Source organism: Taeniopygia guttata, chromosome 2, assembly GCF_048771995.1.
Source record: "Taeniopygia guttata chromosome 2, bTaeGut7.mat, whole genome shotgun sequence".
Lineage (NCBI taxonomy): Eukaryota > Metazoa > Chordata > Aves > Passeriformes > Estrildidae > Taeniopygia > Taeniopygia guttata.
Window position 1 is genome coordinate 27304450 of NC_133026.1, and position 24439 is coordinate 27328888.

Sequence of the window (24439 nt, forward strand, 5' to 3'; positions counted from 1 at the left end):
TGCATGAGAATCCTGAGTGTTAAAAGGGGTTTTGGAAAGTCATGTGGGCTCTGGTTATAGGTGGTGAAGCCAAACCTGGTAGTTGAGCTATTTCATCTCACAGCAATATAGTGATTTCCTGTGGAGAAGAAAAAGAAACTTGACTCTGTTTGCTATTGAAAGATTATGAAATAGGTATTTGTTTTGCTAAAGAAGACATCCAGGTTCAACTACATTGCCAAAGTCTACAGAAAATTTGCATCAGGCTTATAGATGAAGATAAGGACCTACAACTGAAAAGGTAAGGCTTTTTACCAAAGGACTATCAGGGTTTTTTTTAAAGTTAGAAAGTCAGTATATGGTATCCAATTTTATCTGAAGTTTTAAAACAATATAAAATTGTATAAAGATCAATGAAAGTATAAGCAAGCAAAACAGCTTGGCATGATGGCAAGGTTTGCAAAGGTGCCACCCCAGACCACCTGGCCTACCAGCAGCGCTGCACTCCCTGATGGAAGGGAGCTGGGTGCCCTCCCTGGCCAGCAGGATTGTTTGTCTCTGCAAATGTCCTGCTGCTGTAGGCAGTTTGTTTTGCATACTTTGCCAGATGGGACTTCTACTGCTTTCTTTTCTCTACTGCCTCTCACGGGTCTGCTTTAATTGTAAGAATCATGAATATTGGAGCTGAAATTTGCCCTGACACTCTTCAAGGCCATATATCAAAGTCTGTTTTTGTCTACATGCACTTCACTTAAATGTTTTTCTTGCCTAATTCTGAAGGAACACGGAACATCTGAATTTGTTGGAATTTTAGACAGTTCATATTTCCCCTCATTTACATGATGACATTTACATTCCTTCAAATCCTCCTTTCATAAGAATCTTGTTCCTCGCTCTTCAGGTCAAGACTCTTTTCTCCATGCTGTGGGGTTTGCAGGCATGTTTCAGGTGCTTCCCTGTGTGCTGTGATCCTCGCTGCTCAGGGAACAGTCACATTGATGAAAATGAAGACTGGCCAGCTCCCCTGCTTCTTGTCTTTTATGATTTCTGGCAATGGTACCTCCTGTAGACCCTACCCCAGATCTGCTTCTAACCTACCACCCTGGAACCAGAAGGGCAGTAGATGCTAAGAGATGACACAATTTCAAAAACAAATTGGTCCCCGTCATGAAAGTTAAAGCCACCGAAGTCTGCCAGATGTGGTGGCTGGTGTACAACTGCTGGCCTAGGCCAAATAATATTTGGCCTGAGAGTGTAAATGCAAAAAAAAGCCTGCCAGGGTGCTGTGAAAGCTTTGCATTTTTTACTATTCTTTAAAGATTAATTTCAAATTTTCCACTCATCTATTGCTAGTAAGTTGTTTTATAAGGCATTGTACAACTGCTAAGCAATTCTTTGCTTATTCTGTTCCTGTTTTCACCAGTCATTTGCTGAGCTGTAGTTAAAGGCACTATTTGTCTATTAACTATCACAAATGTAAGATTTTTTAAAATAATTCTACTCTGCTCTTGAGGAAGCCTCACAGAACATGCTTTGTCACATTCTTGATCATATCAGATTTTGCTGTGGCTTATTACTTTATGACATATTTTCCCTTGCTTTTCTTTCTTCCCCTACTTCTACCTTGCAGTGTTTTGCAGTTAATTCTAGCAACTCTTTAGTTCATTTCAGGCACATTTTTTGTCCCAGTTGCTCATAATTTTAATAGTTTCCATAACTAGCCCATAGGCTTCTTTACCATGTCTGCTCAGTCAGTATTTTTTAGCACTAACCTGTTGTCTGTCCACATTGAACAGTTTTCTAGCTCATTGGAATATTAATTGGACAAAATTATTGCAACTGGTCACCCTTGTGACACAAATTCTGCCATTATGGTTCAGATAAATGTTTTATTCATGCTCATAAATGCTTAAATATTTTGTATAATAATTATAATTGTTGATTCTTTAATCACATTGCTTTACACATAGTGCAGTTTTAGTAAATTTAGGATTTTTGCTTCTGTTCTAAATTAAACTACCCTACAAAACTAGCTTGAATTTCTTAATTAAAAATAACAAGAAATGCCTTCAAGGTAATGACAACCTTTTCTTTCATTTCTACACATTTTTCTAATGATTTGAAGCCAGAGTGTATCTAGCTTTCAAGGTTTTCTGTTTCCTTTTCAGAACTTGATGTACCAAGAGAAGATTAATGCATCTCTATTCATATAACTCAAAAAGTAATCTATCCTTTTTTCTCATCAATCTGCCCCAGAATTCTCTCTGCTGCTATAGAGTTGTTACACTCAAAATCTTGCTTGCTTATATAGGTAAAGCTAAAAAATTATTAGCATAACTGGAAGTGAAGCACTCTAACCACTACTAGTCCAGATCTAACTGTTTAAAAAAGAAGGTTAATGCAGTTGAAATGTTTTTACACACAACTTCTAGTGCCTGTCTCCCAGTGTTAGGGACATCTGCACTGCTCCTGTGGGTGCTGAGATTGGTGGGGTTTCATACTGGTGGCAGTGGTAGAGTGCTAGTGAATTGCCAGCCCCTGGAGTTTTTCAGTGTGAGAAATGGGTCAATCTGGGGCCATTTTTATGTGTCTGCCAAAAACCTTTTACAGCTTTGCTCTGTCTGCATTGGTCTGTTGTTCCATATTACACCCGATTTGCTACCTATGGTGTCTTTTGTGTATGTTAGACACTATTTCTTTGTTATCTCCAAAACCAGTTCAGTCCAGCTCCAGGTCTGCAATCATCATGTTAGAGTCTTAAACACTATTCTGCACGGAACAACTGCTTCTTACTGCTATCTTTATAAAACTACGGTCCTATGTACAAAGGCAAATTAAATGTAGACATGTGGTTCCCTTCCTGCTATTCCGACTTGTTCTCCTCTGTTGATGTTCCTAGCAATAATTTCGCCTGGGTTAAAAGACTTTCAGAATAAATAATAAATAATAAAAAAACCACATGGATGTAGAATAAAACCACATGGATGTAGATACATGTGTTTACGTGTACAATGTTGATGAAAAGAATAATGGGAAAGATTCTTCTCCCTCCCACACTCAAAAAACCCCACCCAAAACAAAAAGAGCACCTGCAAAACAACAGAATTAAACCAACCAAACAAACCCCCCCATAAACAAAAAAACCCAAAAACCTAAACCAACCAGCCAACCAACCAAACAAAAACAAAAAAAGAAAAGGCTCTGAGAATTTGAAGACATGCACAAGCAATTGATTGTGCAAACTCTCCACAGAGCAACTGAGACCACAATGAACTTCCTTGTCTTTAGGAGTTGTATGGTAAATGGTAGATCTGGGAGGCTTTTTTGAAAAGAAATTTGAATACAGTGATTTTGAGAATTCTTTAAAATAATATTTTCCCTCTTTAAAAGCAATTTAGTGTACTTTTATTTAATTGTCCTACTACAATTAAATAAATTGTGACCTTACTACAAAAAAAAACCAACCAAACAAACAAACAAACACCAAAAAAAACCCCAGCAAACGAGCAAGCCAACAAACCTCTCAGTCCTGTTGCATATGTGATTTCTTGTTATACATATAATTCAATACAGTTACGCAGACACTGCTTAGGATGTTTTGCATGTTGACAACTGCTTAAATAGAACATAAAAAGCTTTAAACAATAAAAATCAAGTAATAATAAATGTTATTATCACTTATATTATTTTCTTATAATCTCTATAGTGTTATTGGTATATAAATCCTTAAATAATAGCTGACAGTTTCATAACCCATAAGATTTTGTTAAACATAAAGACAATTTTTAATATGCCATGGCACAGCATTTTGATGAGACCCATGAAGTATTCTGGAGAAACATACTGTACTGCCGCCATTTCATTGATCTAAGGTGGCAGATGAAAGTCTTGTCACCCACAGTACCATCTAATTTCAAAGTGAATGCAGTCACAGAGATGGAGTAGGGCAATTTTCAATGTAAATAATGTTTTGCCTTTCTGAAGGAGCTCATTTGCTGTCTTGAGGCCATTAGACTTCTGTCCTGGCTTCTTCAGCACTGCAGTTCTGCAATAGGATTGGAGAGTCAGTTTGAGATTGATAATTAACTTCTCACTTGTGTTGCAAACCTTCCTTTTATATTTCTGTAAAACTGAACAAATGACTGCTACTAATGTTTTGCTCATCAGCTTGTAAGTGAAGGCCATTTAAGACAGAAATGTAGGATTTAGCTCCAGCTGCTGCTCTAATGTTGCAGAAAGCTTTTGCTGCAGTTCATTAAATTCAACTTCAGGCAGTCACAAAACTGCCACCTAATTATTTTTTTCTTTCCTTGGCTGAGTGAATCCTGGTGTCACCAATTTCCTCTCACAAAAATGGAGCTACAGAATTCTTAATTCTGAAGACTGAAGAAAGAAAGCAGTAAGGAAGACACCAACATAATTCTGTTAAAAACAGGTAAGACTGAATCAGTGGAACTTAATTTCTACCAGTTTTTCAGACTATCTTGGGAGTCAGGCTCTATATGGGAAATTGATTCTTTGCTAGTAGGTCACAGAGCCTTTATTAGTAACTTAATTTATGTTTTGGGGACTGATAACCAAATTGGAGGTTACATGGGTTCAGACCTCTGTCTGAAAAGGAGCAGGCCTGTGGCTGAGAAGTAATTTTCCTCAATACTGAGTACATAGGGTGTTTTAATCTCTGTTATTTCAGTATAACTCAAATTAAATTATGACAATTTCATTTTGTGGAATATCAAAACTGAAAATGAGATCCAAAACATGTATCCAAAGATACATGTATGGAGCTGTCACTCCTGGCCTTGCATACAGAATATCTGCCTGAACAGAGCTCTGTTAATACATGGATGATGCTAGACACATTTTAGAAACCATTTTAAACATACCTCAAGTACGGGTACATGGGTACCTGTACTACCCATGACTTTAAGTTGTTGGCATAGCTTATAGATGGAGTAACTAAAATCAGAACATATGTGTGTGTTTAAAATAACACTCTGAAACAGGAAATGCAAATAACCTTTTGCCATGGAGCTTCTCATGGAATAGAGATTTTGTTTGATTTCCTGTGGTTATTCACTCTTTAGGGACATTACAGCCTAAGAATATTTTCAAATTAGTACACCAAGATTTCACCCCAGAATTCTTGGAAAAATAATAGGTACTGAGAATTTGAGCTTATGTTAATGATTGTTTATTGTAATATCACAGTCAGGACTTCAAAGTGAATCTTCTCCCTTCTATGATTATACACACAAAAGAGGGAGCCCTTACTATGCCTTTACAATTAAAATTTACACAAAATTATTATAAAAAGAGAAAAGTAGAGAAAAATATAAAGCAACAACAATAGAATGACAATTCTACATATTAAAACATGTAGAATTATGTATCTTCAATGTTTCCAAATTAAATTAGGTATCTTCAAGGTTTCCAAGTTGCTGCCTTAGCTGCAGGAAGAGAGGAAAACATTACTTCAGCCTCAAAATTCATATTTTCAATATGCATATTTTTACTTTTGACAGTATGCCTTCATGTACTTGTAAGTTGTCAACTGGCAACTATTGTTGTCTCACTGTGATCTTAAGAGTGAGAAGACACATCAAAAGAGAATTAAGGCTATGGTGGCACTCAGTGCAAATCAGAAAAGTTCCACATAAGGCTGAAATCTGGCATTTGTGTCAAGCATCAAGACATAATGGGGGCACAGGAATAGAGCTGTGAAGCGAACTGAGTTAGAGTATGAAAGCATGACACAGTATGTAATCCTTTGTCTTAGATGACAATTTCATATAGTTTACATGGCACAAGTTGTGTAAATTAGTTTGGGTTCAGCTTGGGAGAAGTTTTTGTGAGACTTCATTAGGCAGTGCATTAAAAATAATCTGTCAGTACTGGACCACCAACAAACGGAACTGTCCAATTTCAGAACTGTTAACTAAATTTTGGTCACAGGATCAAATCATATTGCTATTTTCTTATAGATATCTTAAGGAGCAGCACTGGATGGAGTTAAGAAGCTGAGAATTAAGTAAAATTTGGCATGTATAGGTAAGAAAGAGGATTTGGTTTCTAATTATAATTATTCAGAGATTAAAAAATTATATATTTTTAAAATGCAACACTGAAATTGTGATGAAATATTTTTTATTAGTACGTTAAACAAAACTGATTGAGAAACAATTTTCGCCATTTTAAAGAATTATATGACACTCTGAAGGGTATTTTTGAAAATAAAACAAAACCTCATTCATTTTACAATTTCAGTTTCAGAATATAATTCTGATAAATTTAAGGGCTAGGTTCTGAATAAAATCCACAAAATATTAGAACATATGTGGTAGCCTCTAACTCCTCATCTGTAAATGGACAAGTACCAAATTTTATTTTCTCTGAAAAGACAAAGATTTTTAGATACATCAATTCATAATGCTAATTAAATAGGTTTAGTAATTTAACTGCTAGACATGAGATTTCTTTGCAAATTGAAAACAACAAGAGCTATGATCATGGATTATGATCCTGTGGTTAAGTTTTACCTTCACCATTGTTGCAAATCAAAGGACTTTTCCCTTGCCCAGAAGGGGTCCAAATCAGTCCTGGGACTCTCAGCAGAGCCTTAAGAAGGCTTGTGGGGATGGGGGGTATAACAACCTCCTTCGAGCTCTTGTCCATGCAGCCGGTGTGCTGCTGCCTCCCTCGGGGCCAGCGTCTGCAGATGAGCTGTGCTCAGCCCCCTGCCCACCCACCCCCTTTCCAGCAGAGCTGTTACCTGGCCAAACTGGGACAAACGGGATCAGGCAGCGCCCAACAGCATCAGCTTGCCAAGGCAGGTCAGAATATCAGAACCAGCAATGGATTGTTCTCCAGGCTGGAAGGGCCAGGCTGGAAGGGTGAGGGGTGTGGATACAGCCACAGGTTGGTGTTAACAACCTGTCGCCCTGGCCCTGCTGTGCTCTCATGAGGCTCAGTCCTGTCCCAGAGATGCCTGACAGCAGAAAGAGGAATGGCATGTGCCAAATGTCATTTAAGATGTGCCATGAAGTCAGCCTTCCCACTTTTTTGTTTAAGCAGGACTTAGAAAACATGCCTGTTTACAAAAGAATGTAGAGATGCTTCACCAGAATGTTCCCATGGGAAATGCCCTCCAAAGCCAGGGGCACTGTACAAATGAAGGTAAGCAAAATGACACACCCTCAGCCTCTGCTGAAAAATAAATGAACAGGCAAGCAGAGACTAAGATACACACACATACACACCCAACCTGCCTCTACCCCTCAAAACAAAAGTTCCTCTGCCTGGTCATTACCTGCTTTTGGATAGACAGACAGCTTTCCTGTATTAAAAACAAACAAACAAACAAACAAAAACCAAAAACTCAATTAGAAATTCTGAAATGACATTTTCTGTAGCTAAACTGATAGGGATGCCAAGCAGATCCTGAATGGCTGCTCAAGTTCACTATTGTTTCAGCAGGATGATTTTCTAGATTCTCTGGATTCTTCAATATTGTAGGTTTTCACATTACTAGAAGGCTAAAACATTTACAGAGCTTATCTAAGACTCCTGATTTACCTCTCACTTCATGTCCTTTTGCCACATTTGTACTAGAAAATCATACTCTCCTCTAATGTTTTGGGATTCTTTTTACAATAAAGATGATCCCTTTCCCATTAATCCAAAAGTCTGGCAAACAGTTGCCAAAATCCTACCACATTTTCTTTACTGAATGTGAAGACTATAATCTTCATTATTATACCAGAACTAAATCTTTGAATTTAAATGAGAATTTAAATTTTCTTCTCTCAGATGTTTTTTACTACTTATAAAACTTTTGCCTGTATTGAATTAAACACATTCAAATGATCTAAAAATTCATCCATTCCTCTATTAGGTTTTATGTGGGAATTCAAGACCAATGCTTTTGTGGTTTTTCTGTGGATTCCAGCAGGAGAAAATGTAGGTAGGAATTACTTGAGAAAATCCTGAAATGCCTCAAAAATCAGAGTTGTTTGCTCTCAAAATTGTGCTTAAATCTTTTAGGGGGTAGATTGGAAAGGTTACTGGGGAGGTAATAACAACTGAAACAGGATAAACCCCCATGATACAGTGTGTAAATTACACAGCAGAACTGGACAGGAAAAGAATTGTGTTTTGGAGAGCACAGAGACTGAATATGAGCAATTATGAAAAATTGCAAAGTGACTTCTTTTTATTCAAGATTCAGTGTGACTTGAAGTGAATACATGTCTTTTAGTGAGATCTTGATTGACCCCTTATTCTCTACAGAAGGATTGTTTTCTCTGGTATAAAAGTGGCAAGGAAGAAAATGTTATTTTTTAAATTTCATTTATTGGATATTTATCAATCGACAAAATATGTTTTGTAAATTTCCAGGTCAATTAGGACAGTAGAAACAGACTTGATGGTTACCATAGCATCAGAAAGTATTTTTCTTTTTAAATAGAAAGACTAATTTTTAACAAGAATATGTTTGCTAATGCGTTTCAGAAAAAAGAAGAGACTTTTTAAAATGTGGTCATATTTTAAGGATCTGGCTTTTATTGTTACTCTATCCCAGCATAGAATACATTTATTTAAAAAAAGACATTAAATGATTTTGTGTCTATATTTATTGTTAGCAATGCATCAGTTATGTAAAAATAACCCAGATGAAAATGTAAGACTTGTTACATTTTCACATTATCTCTATTAACTGAATAATGCTTAGTGACAATATACAGAAATTTGCAGTAGTAGTTGTACATAAACATTTTGTGCATTAAAAAAGAAATTTACATAATTTAAAAAATAAAAATGCATTACACAATTTACAAATTAACATTAACAAAAAAAAAGGTAAACATTCCTCAGACAGCTGCCTCCTTGATCTACAAAATAAATATTCAAGTAAATTAAGTTAGGCAAAATAAACTCTCAATTCTTAATGATTTACATAAAGGTAAAAAGACAGATTTCCATTTAATTCAAAGTATATTTTACAGTGATTTACACATAGAGTTTTTAAATTGCTCTCTTCAATTTGTAAGATTGGAGAAAAAACTTTATTACATTTTGGCAGGAGGAAGGGGGTTTCAAAATTGATGCTTTATACCAAATATAATCAGGCTTGTGCAGTTGCATGAAAGCTTCAAAAAGGAACTGCTCCAGGACTCAAAGCAGACACAGTAAGCTAGAAACTACAATTTTAAAAAGGAAAATATAAACCACCACATCAACAGGAAAATATCTACTTTGCTATTTTCTGAATGGTTTATTTGATCACCGGAAACATTACTTTCACAAACTAATAATCTACAGTAGTGGCTGCTTTAGGCACTGGATTTGTAGAAGCACTCTGATTTTTAAAGCAAATTGCTATTCATTCTATATTGATAATTCACATGTTATTTATTTCTGCTTCAATGCTAGAGGACTTAATCACCTTTGTAAAATTTAGATTTACATAAAATTTCAGCCTTCTTTACAGCCTAGTATTTTTTCCTTGATAATGAGGGAAGCCACTCTGGCTTCAAATTTCCATGCACTTTGTTCATAGAAAAAATAATAATAGAAAAGCACTCTAGATTTTAAATGCAGCACTAGTATGATGCAGATGTGCACCAGATATTCACTGACCAGATATAAAATGTAACACATACTAAAATACTTGCATGGATTGCAAAGGCCAAACATACTTTAAAAATCCCTCCTATCTCTTTGTTTATCCATTTAATGTGTAAGGAAAAGGAGATGTCATACCTTTAACTTCAAGTTATTAAATGCTTAGATTTAGGACATAAAATTCTTCAAGGCAAGAACAAGGCAAAAGCTCCTGCTAAGACCAGCTAGTGTCATAAATAAAGATGACTCATTGCCAATGAAAGAAACCCTGTTCCCTCAATGCCCTCTTGGTCCAAAACTATTCGACAACACAGAATCAGACTTTTAAAAAAACAGAAATCATTATTAAAATCTGTCTCCACATGTAGTTATTGTTCTTTAATACTTTATAATTTTTCCATGGTTTTTTTTTTTTTGTGTTTGACAAAAGAGGATTCAACCAGGTCTTTCTTGTTTTCTACTCAAGAATGCTGAAAATTAAAATTATCAAGATTTGTATTTATATGCAATGGATCATTACAAAGTGATGTAAGACTGAATGCTCCACTCCTGAAACAGATATATGAATGAACCACTGCTGCTGCAGGGGCCATGAAATTTCATCAGGTTCAGCTGGATCAAGGTACAAATTGAGAAATTAGGCCTGCACCAAAGATTGTTGCCATTGTTCCTCTGGTCATCATCCCCATTTGGGAATACCTACACAGTGGGATTAAGGTAATGTTCTTGATGCAGTAACACCACACTGGTAATATGGCAGCTAAGTTAAAGAAGGACCATAATCTCTCTTGAATATCCACAAAATACTCCTTGGTTTCAAGAATTATTCTACATAGAAAAAAGGTGTACATTTTTAAGAACTGGTATTACCCATTGATGTCCATGAGAGTCTTGTCATTGATTTCAGTGGATCTGGGCCAAAGTTTGCAAAGCTAGTTTTCATTCAGTGTGCAAAAACTGGTGCTTCTTGAGTAAATAGAGTGATGAGTAGGCAGAAGTGGTTTAGGTTATAAAAAAGACCTGAGAACCTAATATTGAACTTTATGTAACAATTATTTTTGAGAGGTTGCCTGATAAAGTTTTGTATTGCTTAGTAGTCGCACAGTCACTTGTATGTTCCGGCTGCACACAGAAGCCATTTGAGGAGAATAACCCTTCTCAGGTCATGGATCACATCTGTAACAGCCATGTCACATGAGTGGCAAGTCAATGAGCTTCATGTTGGAAGCTCAACATTGAAAAGCTATAAGCATAGAAGAGGTTAACAGTGAGTTTTCATACTGACAGAGTTTTTTAAAAAGTCATGAATATTAAAATGGCAGAACTATTGAACTTATTGTTTACTTGCCAGTACACTCAGGAGTTTAATTCAATAATTGAAAGAGTCTATTGAATTATCCTAATTAGAAAAGACAAAATGTCTCTGAGTATTGCACTGCCAGTAAGAGTGAAATAGTTCTCATCAACAGAAGGAAAGAAAAGTAAAACCATTTTATTTTAGTTGAAGAATCAGAACACCTTTTAGACAAGAAGTATGTCACTCAGGATGACAGGGCAACCACTTTTCTTTTTCTTTTCTTTTTTTTTTTCTAACAAAGTTAACAAATATAAAAAATCTAGTCATAAACAACCTTCAAAGTACAATTAGAAACCAGTAGGACAATCTTTACCAGTATAGGTAGATGGGACAAGAAACTAGACACTTTTATTACTGCCATGGTGTAGAGTACAAATGGCTGCTGTGATGAGGAACGGTGTGTGTACAGCAAACGTCGTAGCTGATTCCATCCCGTCGCAGTCCGAACTGAACACTACTCTCTTCAGGATTCAAAACCTGTCTACTTGACACTCCTTGCACAAGATACATCATTATCCTTTCTGAAAAGAGGCAGTTTCTATGGCAATACTAGTTAAGTGCATATCATGCTGCACTAATATAGTGCAAAAATTTGCCTTACATGTAGCAAAAAAGATGCAGGCAACAGTTTGAGTTAGAGAAAGTAGAAACATATTGTAACATTTACAGCAAGTATTTTTTTTCCAGACACCAACCACTAGAAAATAGTGAATGCCTCCTTTCTGGATGTACACATGAGGCCTTTATAATTTGGAGTGGTAACAGGACAGAATTTTGCAAGTGAGTCATTGCCCTCTGAAACGCAGGTTAACACAAGTTATCATCAACTGGCAAACTGTTGAACTTGCTCAGTGGGTTAATCCCAGTTAAAAGTTAATATTGTACTAAGCACTAAAATGCTCTTCATCACATATATAATCTGATAGAATAATACATATGGTTCAACTGAGTATATATGTTATGTTTGAATATAGAGTCATAGACAGCTTGGTACAAACTCCTCATGCGTACTGATTATACTTGGTTAATGATGCAGGGGCTTCCAAAAGTTAATACTATGTCAGATACAGTATTCTGGAGGCAGAAGTGGTGCTCAGTTCTAAGACTGAGGAAATACCACAGATCTCCAACTTCAGTGTCTATTAATGTGATTCTGCCTGATTTCTCGGTGCTGATGGTCTAAAGTAAAGTCTAAAAATACCTTGAATATTGGTAGGCATTATGAAATCCATCCTTCTTTATCTATGGTGCAGTTACAAAAAGAAAAATTCAAAACACTCAATCCACTCCATAGAAAATCCCTGTGGCTTTGGACACCTTCTGATTTCATTCTTACAGTTTAGACTCCATTTGTCACCATGAGAAGTTGTAGTTTACATGTCTGCGTCTCCATCGTAAGCCAAGGTTAAAGGTTTCAGTCGGTTGTTCTGCCTTCTCTGGGGCTTCTTTGGCTTTTTGCTGAAACAATAAGATAAAAATATTAACAAGATAACAAGATATAATAATATAACAAGATAACAATAGAACAAGCAACTAATAACATACAAAAGCATATTTCAGTCTTAAATGACTGATAATGTATTCAGTTGTTTGTTTATAAAACCTATAAGCCTAAAAACTTCACTGGTATCACTAATTATCCCTTTATCAACCCAAAGCAATATCTAATTCAAAGCTCAGTTGTTCAGAAACAAACTGTTATGATGCTGATGTGACTTGATGAAATCCTTGGCAGGTACTCTCACAACATCACTCAGTTTTCAGAAGAATTCAGAGCCTGCCATGGAATATTTGGTCATGTATCAAAGCTTCAATCAGGTTCTTTTAAATTACGTGACTCAAATATTAAATTGCTCTTGCCACATCAAGGGTTTCTACAGGAAAGATCCATCTTTTGACTGGTTTTATCTCATTATACTTGCTGGAATGCCTACAATTAATTCTAGATGTTATAATCCAACCAGTCATTAATAGCAGAGGTATGGTTGTTTGCCATAACATTCCTTGTCTAGCCTTGAATTAGATTTTAATCCAGCAGTATTTCCCATCCATTTGATATAGTTTTAAAAAAATACCAGGTCAAAGAAAAATGAATGTTTATCCATGCTTTACTACTAGTCTTCTTTTAGAGTGTAATGTAAGCATTTCTTTAGATCAGGTTTGTGCATCTTCAGTCTTGTCCAAAATCTTATTTCAACTGTGTCACTTAGGTTGCTCAAATCTGAATGTTTTATACAAAACCTTCTGTTACAATGACTTGCAGTAGCCGGGTTCCAGTCCAAATAATCGCCAGTGTTGAATGATAATGGATTTCCTTTTCCTCAAGCCCCAACCCCCAAAAAACCAAGAAACCAACCAAAATAAAAAGACCACAAAACCCCCAGACAAACAAACAAAACCCCCAACAACAACAAAAACCCCAAACCAAACAAAACCATACAAAAATTCACAAAAACAAACAACAACCAAAAAACTCTGAACAAATTTTTGTATTACCTAGACAGAAGTGAGATTTTGGGCAAAGTTTACTGAATGACAAACATACCCAGAAGCCCCCACATGACTACTAATGCAGTACAGCCAAGAGCCTGATGTATAGGAACACACTTCCCTCACCTTTCACCTGTACTGTCATCTGTATTAGAAATTCCAAACAGGACCTAGAAAACTTCAGGGAGCACATACTCAAAGGTGACTTGTTCAAAAAATAATATCATGTATTAAAAAGTTAAGAAAGTTTTCAGATTTTTTCTGGTTCTGTATCTCTGTATCTTGTAAAATATAAAATATGATTTGCCTGGTTACTCAATTTCACTGTTGCACTTTCTCAGCATTTTTTGATACAGACATAATAAAATTTTTCTGGACATTGTATATAACAACCAAGATAAACTGAGCAAAAACGAACTGTACACTAAGCTACCCCGTATTTGTAAGTTCTTATACCCTCAGAAGAGCATGTGGTGATCCATCATCCAGAGTACAATCAGAATCTGCTGACCTGAGTCTGGACAAAAGGACACTGCAAATTAAACATTGCAGTTCACACAAGTGCCTGCAGGTTCTACGGCAGCAGATGTAAACATTTTCATTACAGTCTGTGAGGGGGCTGTTTTCTTATAAATAATTAAAGAACTCACCAGGCTAGATAGATCATAGAAACAATAAAGATGAGTAAAACAAATGCACCAGCAGCTACACCATAAACCCAGGTCTTCAGCCTCCCATCTAAAAGGAATGAATGTTAGTCAGTAGTGTTTGAGTTAGTCTAGTTGAATTATTAGTACTGCTATAGCATAGAAATACTTTAATAATCCAAAATAAATGTCTTCACTAGCACATACAGTTTAATCAGAGTAAATATTGTTAAATAACTGAGCAATGACTTCTCTGTGCTCTGCTTTTCAGTTGAAGTCAGGATAATTCAAATGGAGCTGAGGTCTGGGGCAGAGGCAGCAGGTGAGAGACCCAGAAACTCAGCTTTGGGGCCATCTGGTAGTGAGCAGTCACTCAGTGTGATCACAGGGCAGTGCATCACCCTGGGACCCCTTTAGCATCGCTTTCTATTCTAGCTCTGGTAAAGCAATCTGCCTGTCATTTTTATTCTTGTTCCTATTTACTTGTATGTTTTTAAATGCCCTTAGCATGCTGTACATCATCCATCCCTTAGCTGCACATACACAACTTTTACTACTGCATAAAGTAGCAAAATTTTAAAATTTCTGTCCCTACTAAATGCGCGTTTTGTTGTTATAAGTGACTTCTCACAGAATAAACATACACAAAAAAAGACAACCCATGCTCATAAATAAAACAACTGTCTGTTGATAAGGACTGTATTTATGTGCAGCCTATGCATACATACTACTCTCCTTCTAGCCTCAGATGCACCCGTGTCTACGAGGAAAATTATGTGACTTTGTCTGTGGGGTTTTGCTCTGCCTCAAAATGATCAGATCACAACTAAAGGTGAGTGCATGCTTTTTGACTCACTACTTTTATCCAACTCATTTTTCAAATTTCTAAATGGCTTTTTGCAAACATTGTTTTCCAGGGGATTAGCTACCCTTGTTGCATTTCTTTGACAAAAAAAAATAATCATTATAAAACTGAATTATTTCATTTTCAAGTGGTGTAAGTTGTTTTTTTTTTTTCCATGAAGTTGTGTGTATTTTCAATGTAAGCAAATACAGCCAAATTTTTTCTGATCAAACACTTAGTGCTTCTCATTAGCTCTGCAGAACCAAAAGACACCATCAATGCAGTTTCTATTTCCACAATAATATTAACAGAAGTTAGACTAAGATTGCTTGGTTACACAGTAGTGCTCTCCATTGCTGTGCAGTTAAGCTCAGGCTTTCTGGACTGTAGCAATGCAAAGTCTTGCTGTCATGTGGATAAGTTGTTCAAGACTAATCAAAATCAGAACATTTTGCCTTCATTACCTTAATGAACCTAATGACTGGCAATAACTGACATAACTGAAATAACTGATCCATTAAAGATTAATGGAACAGTAGATTTGACCTGACATATCCTATGATACGATAATATCAATGAGAAGAATTCAGAATTTAGTACTGCTAAATAGGTTAGTTTCCTCTCTCCTTGGTTTATTTCCATTGGAAAATGTAAGAGGCTTAGTTTTTATTCAGGTGGGCTTCTTTTAAAATAGTAACATCTCCTTGAAAAAAAGGCTGGCAATGGCTTGTATACAGATTTATTTGTTTTTGTCAAAGCAAGGAACTCTCTTAATGAGGTCATTCCTATTATGCAACTACTGACATCCGCCTCAGGCTTTCTGAATTCGCTCTGGACAGATTATTTCTAAGTATGTAAGGGAAGTGGCATCTCAGATTCATCTTTTTGTGGTAATACCTCAGCCCAGACAACTGAGGAAGGCACTTTTAATACCCTCCTTTCTGGAATTGCAATGTGATTTGTGGAAGAAAATGAAAGACCTCTTTTAGATCTAGACTTAGAAACTGTGAGGAAAAAAATAACCATGCCAGAGTAAATCCAAACTTTTATAATATATATTAAATCCTGAAATAAAACAATCAAGCCTAAATCTCATCAGAATTGGAAAATGCTCAATTTCTCTCACATTTGCTCATAACTTCACTGCATAAAGTATTTGTCCTATTGAGCATGTTTGAGATTATCTGAACTGAGCTATGTCTCTTTCCCAACTTGAATTACATAAAATTGGTGAGGTTTCATACTCATAAAATTCAACTTTATAAAATTTCATGAAGTTTCTCAAATGTACCTTGCTCCAAAACTCTCCCTGAGCTCACATGAGTGTCCATGTTCCTAAACTGTTGAAGGGGACTGTCTGATATTTGCTTATTGTTATCACTCTGTGTGCTACAATACACCCTCTGGCATTTTCAGGAGGGGTTAGTTAAATGAGTAAATAATAACATACTTGGTAAGATGCTGTTTTTTAAAAAAAGGACCAGAAAATCTCTTTTCTATTTTTTATTTTTGAATAAATTACTTGAAGTAAGGATCATTTTATTGCAGGTATCAAATATAATATCAAAGTACAAATAATTGTAAATACTAGTAGGACTAATGGGATCTAATGTGAATATTTCTAATTTCTAACCTGAACATTATTTAATCTACATTAGATTAAATATGAAATATTTAGAAATAATTTTATAAATCTCAAATTGAAATATCTTTATATATTTATTATGCATGTAAAGATAGTACTTTCAATTCTGCAATTAAAAACAACAAAAAACCCTTTAGAAATAAATGACAACACTAATACACAAGTGTATTATTATATTTAGCCCTAAGTGACTTAAGAGACACTTAAGATGATAAGCAATTGCTCTCTTCCATATTAATAATATTTTGGGCAATATATCTCTTTAAGTGAAAGTATTTTGCTAATTGAAGGGTTTTTTTATACAAATACTTAGTAGCTGTAGAAAGTGTTTACTGGCATCTGATTACATGATGGACTTTATAAAGTATTTTTTATTAAGTAACTCCTATATTTTACAGCACTCTTGCAAATGTCTTTGCTCAGCTCTAAAGAGCATGGTCCATCATAAAAGTAAATATTGCTTGTAGAGACTAAGAGCAGGCCTATGCTAAATATCAATAATACAGTTAGCATTTGAATAACATTAATTAGCATAAATATGGGTAAGTCAGAAAAGCATTAGCATACCTATACCAATTATTTTCCTACAATTTTTGCTAAGGCTGCAGATTTTAAGAAGCCTTTACTCTTTGAAGTCTTCAGTGCTATCTTTTCATTCCTCTATCAACAGAAATATTGGTTAAGACACCATAATTTAATATATTGGCTTGCACTTTTGCAGCAAGCTCCTTTCCACAGTCGCATTTCAAATAGCTTTTGTGAATTTTATCAGGTAGAATGGCTAAAAGGAAATCTGCAATATAAGATTTCACTAAATATATTGGTGGAGTAGTGAGAGAGCTAGGTGGTTACTTATGTCTCTCCCTTTGTTCTCAGTGAGAGTATATGCCTGCCTCTTAAATGAACAGTCAAGGGTTTTTCTGGTCTTCCTAGGTATACAAAAATACAAATGCCAGACCCTGCAGCAGTACTTAGCACTAAGAACTCCTCATTGCATGACTTCACCTGGCCCAAAAGGCTGTAGAAACCAGGTCCTTCCTCGTCCTGTCTGGTTACTGGAAGGCTGGGTGGGGTTCACAGCTCGACTGGTTTTCACATCTCCCTTTTTGTCCTCCATGGTGGGGATGACCACCACTGGGATGAGAGTGCACTGCTCGAGGGTGCCATCAGAGGACATAACTTCAGTGTATCCGTCTTCACAACTGCATGTCCTAGTCTGTAGGGAACAAGTGTTTTACAACATGTAGCAGAAAAACGAGGTTTTCTGTGAGCTATAAAGCATAACAACATGGATGACTGGAAGAGAAGACTAGTTTGATGAGTGCTAGCCTGGAGGGTACCTCTTCACATATTTTTATGCAAGTTCATACCATATTTAACATTTAATTGAAAGGTAGAAAATTGGGCAAGGTGGATTTTAACAAATTTTTGACTAGTAAAATCTCTGAAATGCTTTTTGTTGACATAATCTTTGTAATCAAGAGATGTGTGGGAAGGCCTCATGGGGTGCTCTATGCTCCAATGCAGTAGCACATACCTCACTGCAGTAAGCATGGGGTTGGCTGCACGGTGGGTTACATGACCTGTCAGCATCTGGTTGGCGCATCACTAAACAGCCCCCTGTAGGACAGAAAATCATATTTTCACATGGTAATATCTAACCACTGATGAAATTACTTGCTGCACTGTATCATGGATGACAATCTTGCTGCTAATTTGAATGTAAGAGTCCTTCTTTTATTCCAAGGTGAAGGATAATTGAAATCAAATGTTTTCTTATATGTAGAGTAAGGATACAGCAAATGTATTTCATTTCATGTGCATTTTAGAGTACTAATATTTGGCAATGGAACTAATATTTGTTTTCCTCTTTTATCCTTTGGTGAATTGCCAAAAAAGCTAATTAAAATGCTTTGTTGTACTCGAGGGAGCAAATTTGGTTCTCTAGGGCCCTCCTTATGACTTACATGTTGAAACTGTGTTGACAATAGAAATATAAACATATTTTTTATTTATATAATTTCCTGTTGAACTGAAAACAAGTTACTCATCCTGTTTATGAAAGGATACCTGTTTTCTGGTGCTACTGGGTCACTTTTACACATGTCTTTATGAATCACGGCTTCATGTTAGTCTGAGATTTTACAAAGCAAAGCAGATTTATCTGTAAAGCATGTACTGAAAGTTGCAATACTGATGATATTGTGAGTTTCAGTCTTTTCCCTTTTTATACAGGCCTAGTTTTCATTTCTACAGCTTTACATATAGTGCAGTTATCGTTATGGACCAGTACACACAATCAGGATTTCACTAGCATTTCAGCCAGAATTACTTTAAGTTACATTTAGAATTAGTTTGAATTTATCTGTGTTTCCTTTTAGCTCATAGAAGAGGGATATGAATCACATTGTTTAAAATTCATACTGCTACAGATAAACTTATCATGCATCTCCCAAATTAATTCTGTTTTTATACTGCTGCAATATGATGATGAAATCCTGATAGCTGAGGTTGGTCACAACCATAGCAGATGCAGTTAGTTGTGGTTATGTAGATCCAAGTGTTAACAGGATGGCTGGTGAAGAACAAAGAAAACCCTGCTGGTTGCTTTAAGTTTTCCCCACCCTCAGAAAAGAAAATCATACATCCTAGCATATAAATCACATGCCTGTGGGAATCTATGTAATAAAATATCAGTCATCCAAGGAAGCAGAAGGAAAGAGTTTCCTCATCGCCCATGGGAAATAACACCTTCAAGTAAAAAAGAATTATTCAGCACAATGATATTATGCAAGTAAGTAAATAGAAAAAGACCTTAAAATACCAACAGAACTCACAATACTTATTTAATAATGTCTGAATTAAAGTACACTATGTTGAATCCAAAGGTGCAGGAATAAGGCTGACAAGACACAGTAATCAGAGATATCGGTTGCTTCTGAATCAAACTAGGTAATCTCAATTTAAATCAATCATGTATGTACGTCTATCACCTCAATGAATCCGGTAAGTATTCATGAGCTCAATATATACATATATATACTGTAAATATATATATGTATATATTATACAAAACACTTTCAGGAAATGTACAAATGCAAATTAAAATCTGGTTCATTACTGTATATTTAATGTAGAGAAGTTCTCTCTACATTATATTTTAGTAAAATAGAATATTACATTTAAGTGCTGTGCTTGAAAACAATCATAAAATCCATGAAAATTATGGTTTTGCATTTAACAGAAACATATGAAAAATATAGTTTTGTGTTGCATGGAGACCAGTGATTTCATGTTCTGGACTATGCCAGTAGTCTTCCTTTCAAATCAGAAAGTTATCACAACTGAAAGCCACATACAAACAAACTGAAAAAAAGTAATGCAATATAGGTCAGAGGTTTGTCTGCCTTGGAGGTCTTATTATGAAAAATCTGCCAATAATACACAGTCATACATTCATATTTCTTAGAATTTATCACAAAGCTGTATTCGGTCACGTCAGAATAAATTATTATTTTCATGTGACTGACTGTGATTTATTAATATATTCTGATTTTAACATCTCAGAGACATAATCTCCTACATGCTATTTCCTTCAAATCCTGTAGGACCTTTCATTGGTAATATCCTATATTAATCCCAATAAGAATTCTCTCTTAGAGTTTTACTTACCATAGAAACATCTTAGGTAAGCAGGAAGCAATCAAGGTTCATGAATAATGCCCTGTCACAATTCTTGTGCACAAGATGTGTTTAAGAGTCCTACACCACAAGGTGAGATTTGCAAGAGACTTTGAGCTATTATTTCAACACCGTGTAAAAATAACACAAATATTTTATTTCTACTGTCACAACAGACAGTAGTGGTGGAGTCCACCATGAATAAATATTGCGGTGGCAATAATAACAGCCCCTCTGCTGTGACTGACCTGACAGCAGCTGGCATTGAGGATATGTTTACAGTCTCTGGGATTCTTTTACTATCACTTGGTCTGACACAAAAACTATTTAAATAAATGCATAACTCTTAGCTTAAATGAATCCCTACTGCCAATATAAAAATCAATATAAATAGATTCAAATGAAGGTTTTCTTCTGAGATTTCTGTCATTCCTAATTCTTTTTTTTTTGCTTTAGCTTGCACAAAAAGTCATGACATCCCATAGCAGACCACAATGTATCTTGATACAGATTTATGGCATTGAAGTAAAGAAATAAACTCATATTAGCACATTTATTAAAATTTTATATTTTGTAACTTTAAGGAGATATATCATATATGGATGATATTACCGAGCTGTGCAACTTTCTTTGCCTTTGTATAGGCACTGAAATGACCTGTAGTACATAAAAATTTTAGTTGTTGTAAGGGCTGAAATTTGAAGCCCTACATTTAGAAGTGTAAAGATGCCTACGGTAAAAAACCCCCGAACATATTCAATGTAAAACATTTCAGGTCCACCATAGAAGATAACACTTACATTTACTTTAAGCATTACATGCTGCATGATTGTAGAAAAGAAACAGCATCTTTAATATGCAAAAAGATGATGCTTTTGATTCATACTCCAGGAAGTGTTTTTCGCAGATCCTTTAAATTTTTTTTTCAGTTTGTTGGGAAAACACATTATCCACCTGTTTTCCAGGTTGGTTTTTTTTTTTTTTTTTGTGTATATAAAAAGAGCAGTTACCTGTGACGTTTAAACCATCTGACCTTTGGCACCACACGGTCCGAGAAGATCCCTTCCATGGGCTAGCCATCCACTTGTACTCATAGCACTGCCCATCTGCACAGAGAACATTGACATTTCAGCAGATTAGATGACAAGGTTTTAGACTACCATGGGCTGCAGCCACACTCATCAGCTGACCATACGCATTTTGTGGCCACACTCATTATGATTAATGGCTTGTACAGTCGTTAATTAAGGCCTTTTCTCCTTCATCCAGCACTGCACTGCACACGTGGAGGTCCCGGCGTCTCCTGCACTTACTGGACACATAGAGAAGAGACCAGATGTGTCTGAGACACTAACTAGGTTCATGAGCAAGCTTCATGCAGTAAACGGGTACAAGAAATGTTTCCAATAAGCTCATAATGGTTGTGGCCCATTTGTTGTGCAAAACTCATTTAGGGGTCAGGTTCCTTTTCTGGTAACACTGAGTTTCAGTCAGTGTTCCAGTGCTTGGCAAAGTGGCCAGGGCTGCATCTGGCTTCGTGTCTCAGCTCTTCTGTGCACATCTCATATGGTCTGGCATGAATCATGGAGTCCTTCTGCACCTTAGCTTTCTATTAAAAATATAAAATTCCTTTTTGTCTGATCTGGCCTCTGAATAGGCAAGTTGGTAGAGGAAACTTCTTTTTTTAGACAATTTTTCTACTAGCAGTGGTAAGCACAGCTGAGATATTTTCATGACATTGTCATGTAATTAACAATTCAAAGGGTAGAGAGAAATCTAAACCTGGTTATGAATCAAAACAAAGAGATTTCTTTTTTTTAATTTGCTACAAAGTGTATTTATCCCATATGAAAAGAAATGTCATTATTTAAAAAGAATAATTCTAGAAGGTTAACATATGATAGTTACTACTTTAAAGTTTTTCTCTTTACAGTTGATATATGTAAAACAACAATTTAAGTGCAACTGTGCTTATTAAATTTGCATTTGCCTAAAATCGATACCACGAACAGAAATAAAACAAAATTATGGTTGTTCTGTATTATTTTCTTGCAGGAACCAGCCTGACATATATTTTGGTGCTTACCACTGCATGGTCTTGTTTCCAAAGCCTGTTCTGGACATAGATGTTGATTCTCTAAGTCCTGAATGATCACTGCCCTAGATCGGACTTGTATTCCTCCAAAACCAAGATCTTCACCATTAAAACAGGTTAGCTGGCAAGGGCTCCATTCAGACCACTCTCTCAAGTAACAGTCCCCTGTCAAAGAACAGTTTTATAAGATGAATGATCATTGTATGTGAAGAGCTTTTCACAATGAATATGTCTTTAAAAAATGTCCCAAGTACAGTTTCTTAATTTTCCTTCTTTTTAGTTGCCTTTTTCCCTCTATTTAAACTTGACTCATAGTGTAGAAATCATAATATTTTGATATTATCTGAATGTCTGTGTCATAGAAAATAATATAAAGATTATACAAAGGTCCATTTGTTCTAAAGCAGTTTTATTTTCTCGTAGCATTCCCATGAGATCACCCTCATGAATCTCTTTGCAATGCTTTACCAATGTCTAGATTTTTGTACGTTTTAAGATATTTTGCATTGTATGCCTTATGCTAAATTTACTTTTTCTTTTCAATTCATCTTTGATCTTAGAAAATGTTCTCTAGTATTAAGAAGATTAATTATTGCTTATCTTTCTCTAAATAGACATAGAAGCAACTGATGCAAAATCCTTTGCAAGAAAGGGAAATGGAAGCATGATTAAAATGTCTGTTCTTGCTATTTCATATTAGCATAATAGACATGTAGAATTCTATAGTGTAAAACTGAAAAATAAAATTATACTAATGACACTAATTAGCACAATCAGCTACAGAACATTTAAGGAAGATCTGAGGCACAACACAAAGAAACCATTTTGTTAAAACTGCAGTTGAAAATGGGACTAGACTGCGCACAAACTCATAAATAAACCTCTTAGTCCTCATTATTTCAGTGAGAAAGTCATTAAAAATTCATGCTACCTTGCATTATACTGATGACAGATACAATCAGTACTGTGTTGACCAGATGCCTGATTAATGAAGGAATTTTATTTGCCAACCTTAGGAAAGCATGCAAAGAAATGAATAATTGACGAATGATGTATACATAATAGGAAAACAAGTAGGGATTTTTGGAAACATTAGCTGGAGCATATCATTAGCACATCCCCACAGGGCAGTTATTTTTGCTGGCTAAATATGAGATTGTTGAAGAACAGGTCCCTGCTCAGCAAAATTTTTAAAGCAATCAATAAGCAGCTATATTATTTTTTATAAAATTAACTACTATGAAAACATAACTACAATATTTCTATTCTTCCAGTTTCCATTTAAGAAGTAAAAATACATGAAAATTATGCAATTGGAATGCTATGTACAAAGCAGCGATGGAAATATCTGCATTTTTTATTAATTTCTATTTATTGAGACAACTTTACCTTCAGTCCAATCTGATATGAACTGGGACAAAAACTCTGGGAAAGAGGAGAGTTTCAAGAGAATAGAGTACTGGCATGAAATGATAGCTACATTAGAACTGAAGGAGTTTTTCACCTCTTCTGAAGATTCATCATTAATAGCTACTAAACAACAGCAATATACTTCAAATTCTACAAGTAAGTGTTTGGAATGAACTGGAGGGGTTTTAAGAAATTACACAGCTCTTATATGCTCTTAATCCTTCTCAGTTTGATCATCATGGACCTGATCATTCATAACAGCTACTTTGATTCAGTTCACAAAGGTGATGATAGTGCATGTCACATCCATAAAGCTAAACAACTAGAGGCATTTGGAATAGAACCTCTAAAGGAAAAAACAAGATGCCTTAGCTTATCTTCCTTAGACACCCATAAAAGGCATCAAGGTTTTAGCACTGGTAAAAATATTAATAAAGCTGTCAGATAGTCTACACACTTAACACTAATATTTAGCTGTAAACCAGCATCCTTTCTTATAGAGTTAAATACAGGTTTTATTTCAATGGATTTTGTGAAAAAATATATACATCTTAGGTACAATCTGTGACAGAGAGAGCATGTCTTTTATAAATTTAAAATCTAGAATTTTTTTAATTGATTGATTATCATGAAGCCACTCCTAAAAAGTAACTCTGTTGGTCATTTG

General features: G+C 35.4%; 1 protein-coding gene and 1 long non-coding RNA gene across 2 annotated transcripts in view; one reads left to right on the forward strand and one right to left on the reverse strand.

Annotated features, from left to right (window-relative positions):
- Positions 1–8518: 8518 nt before the first annotated feature.
- THSD7A (thrombospondin type 1 domain containing 7A) overlaps positions 8519–24439 on the reverse strand; it is a 267166-nt gene continuing 251245 nt past the window's right edge. Inside the window, exons 26-31 of the mRNA XM_030264733.4 lie at positions 22354–22527; positions 21278–21373; positions 18124–18206; positions 17592–17802; positions 14101–14188; positions 8519–12418 (exon numbers count right to left, since the gene is read on the reverse strand). Of these exons, the coding sequence (XP_030120593.3) occupies positions 12334–12418; positions 14101–14188; positions 17592–17802; positions 18124–18206; positions 21278–21373; positions 22354–22527 (737 nt within the window). The 3' untranslated portion in view covers positions 8519–12333. The remainder of the gene's footprint in view (positions 12419–14100; positions 14189–17591; positions 17803–18123; positions 18207–21277; positions 21374–22353; positions 22528–24439) is intronic.
- LOC140682617 (uncharacterized) lies at positions 14107–22457 on the forward strand. The gene is made up of 3 exons (XR_012054523.1): positions 14107–14419; positions 14846–14929; positions 22323–22457. It is a non-coding gene; the product is annotated as an uncharacterized lncRNA (long non-coding RNA).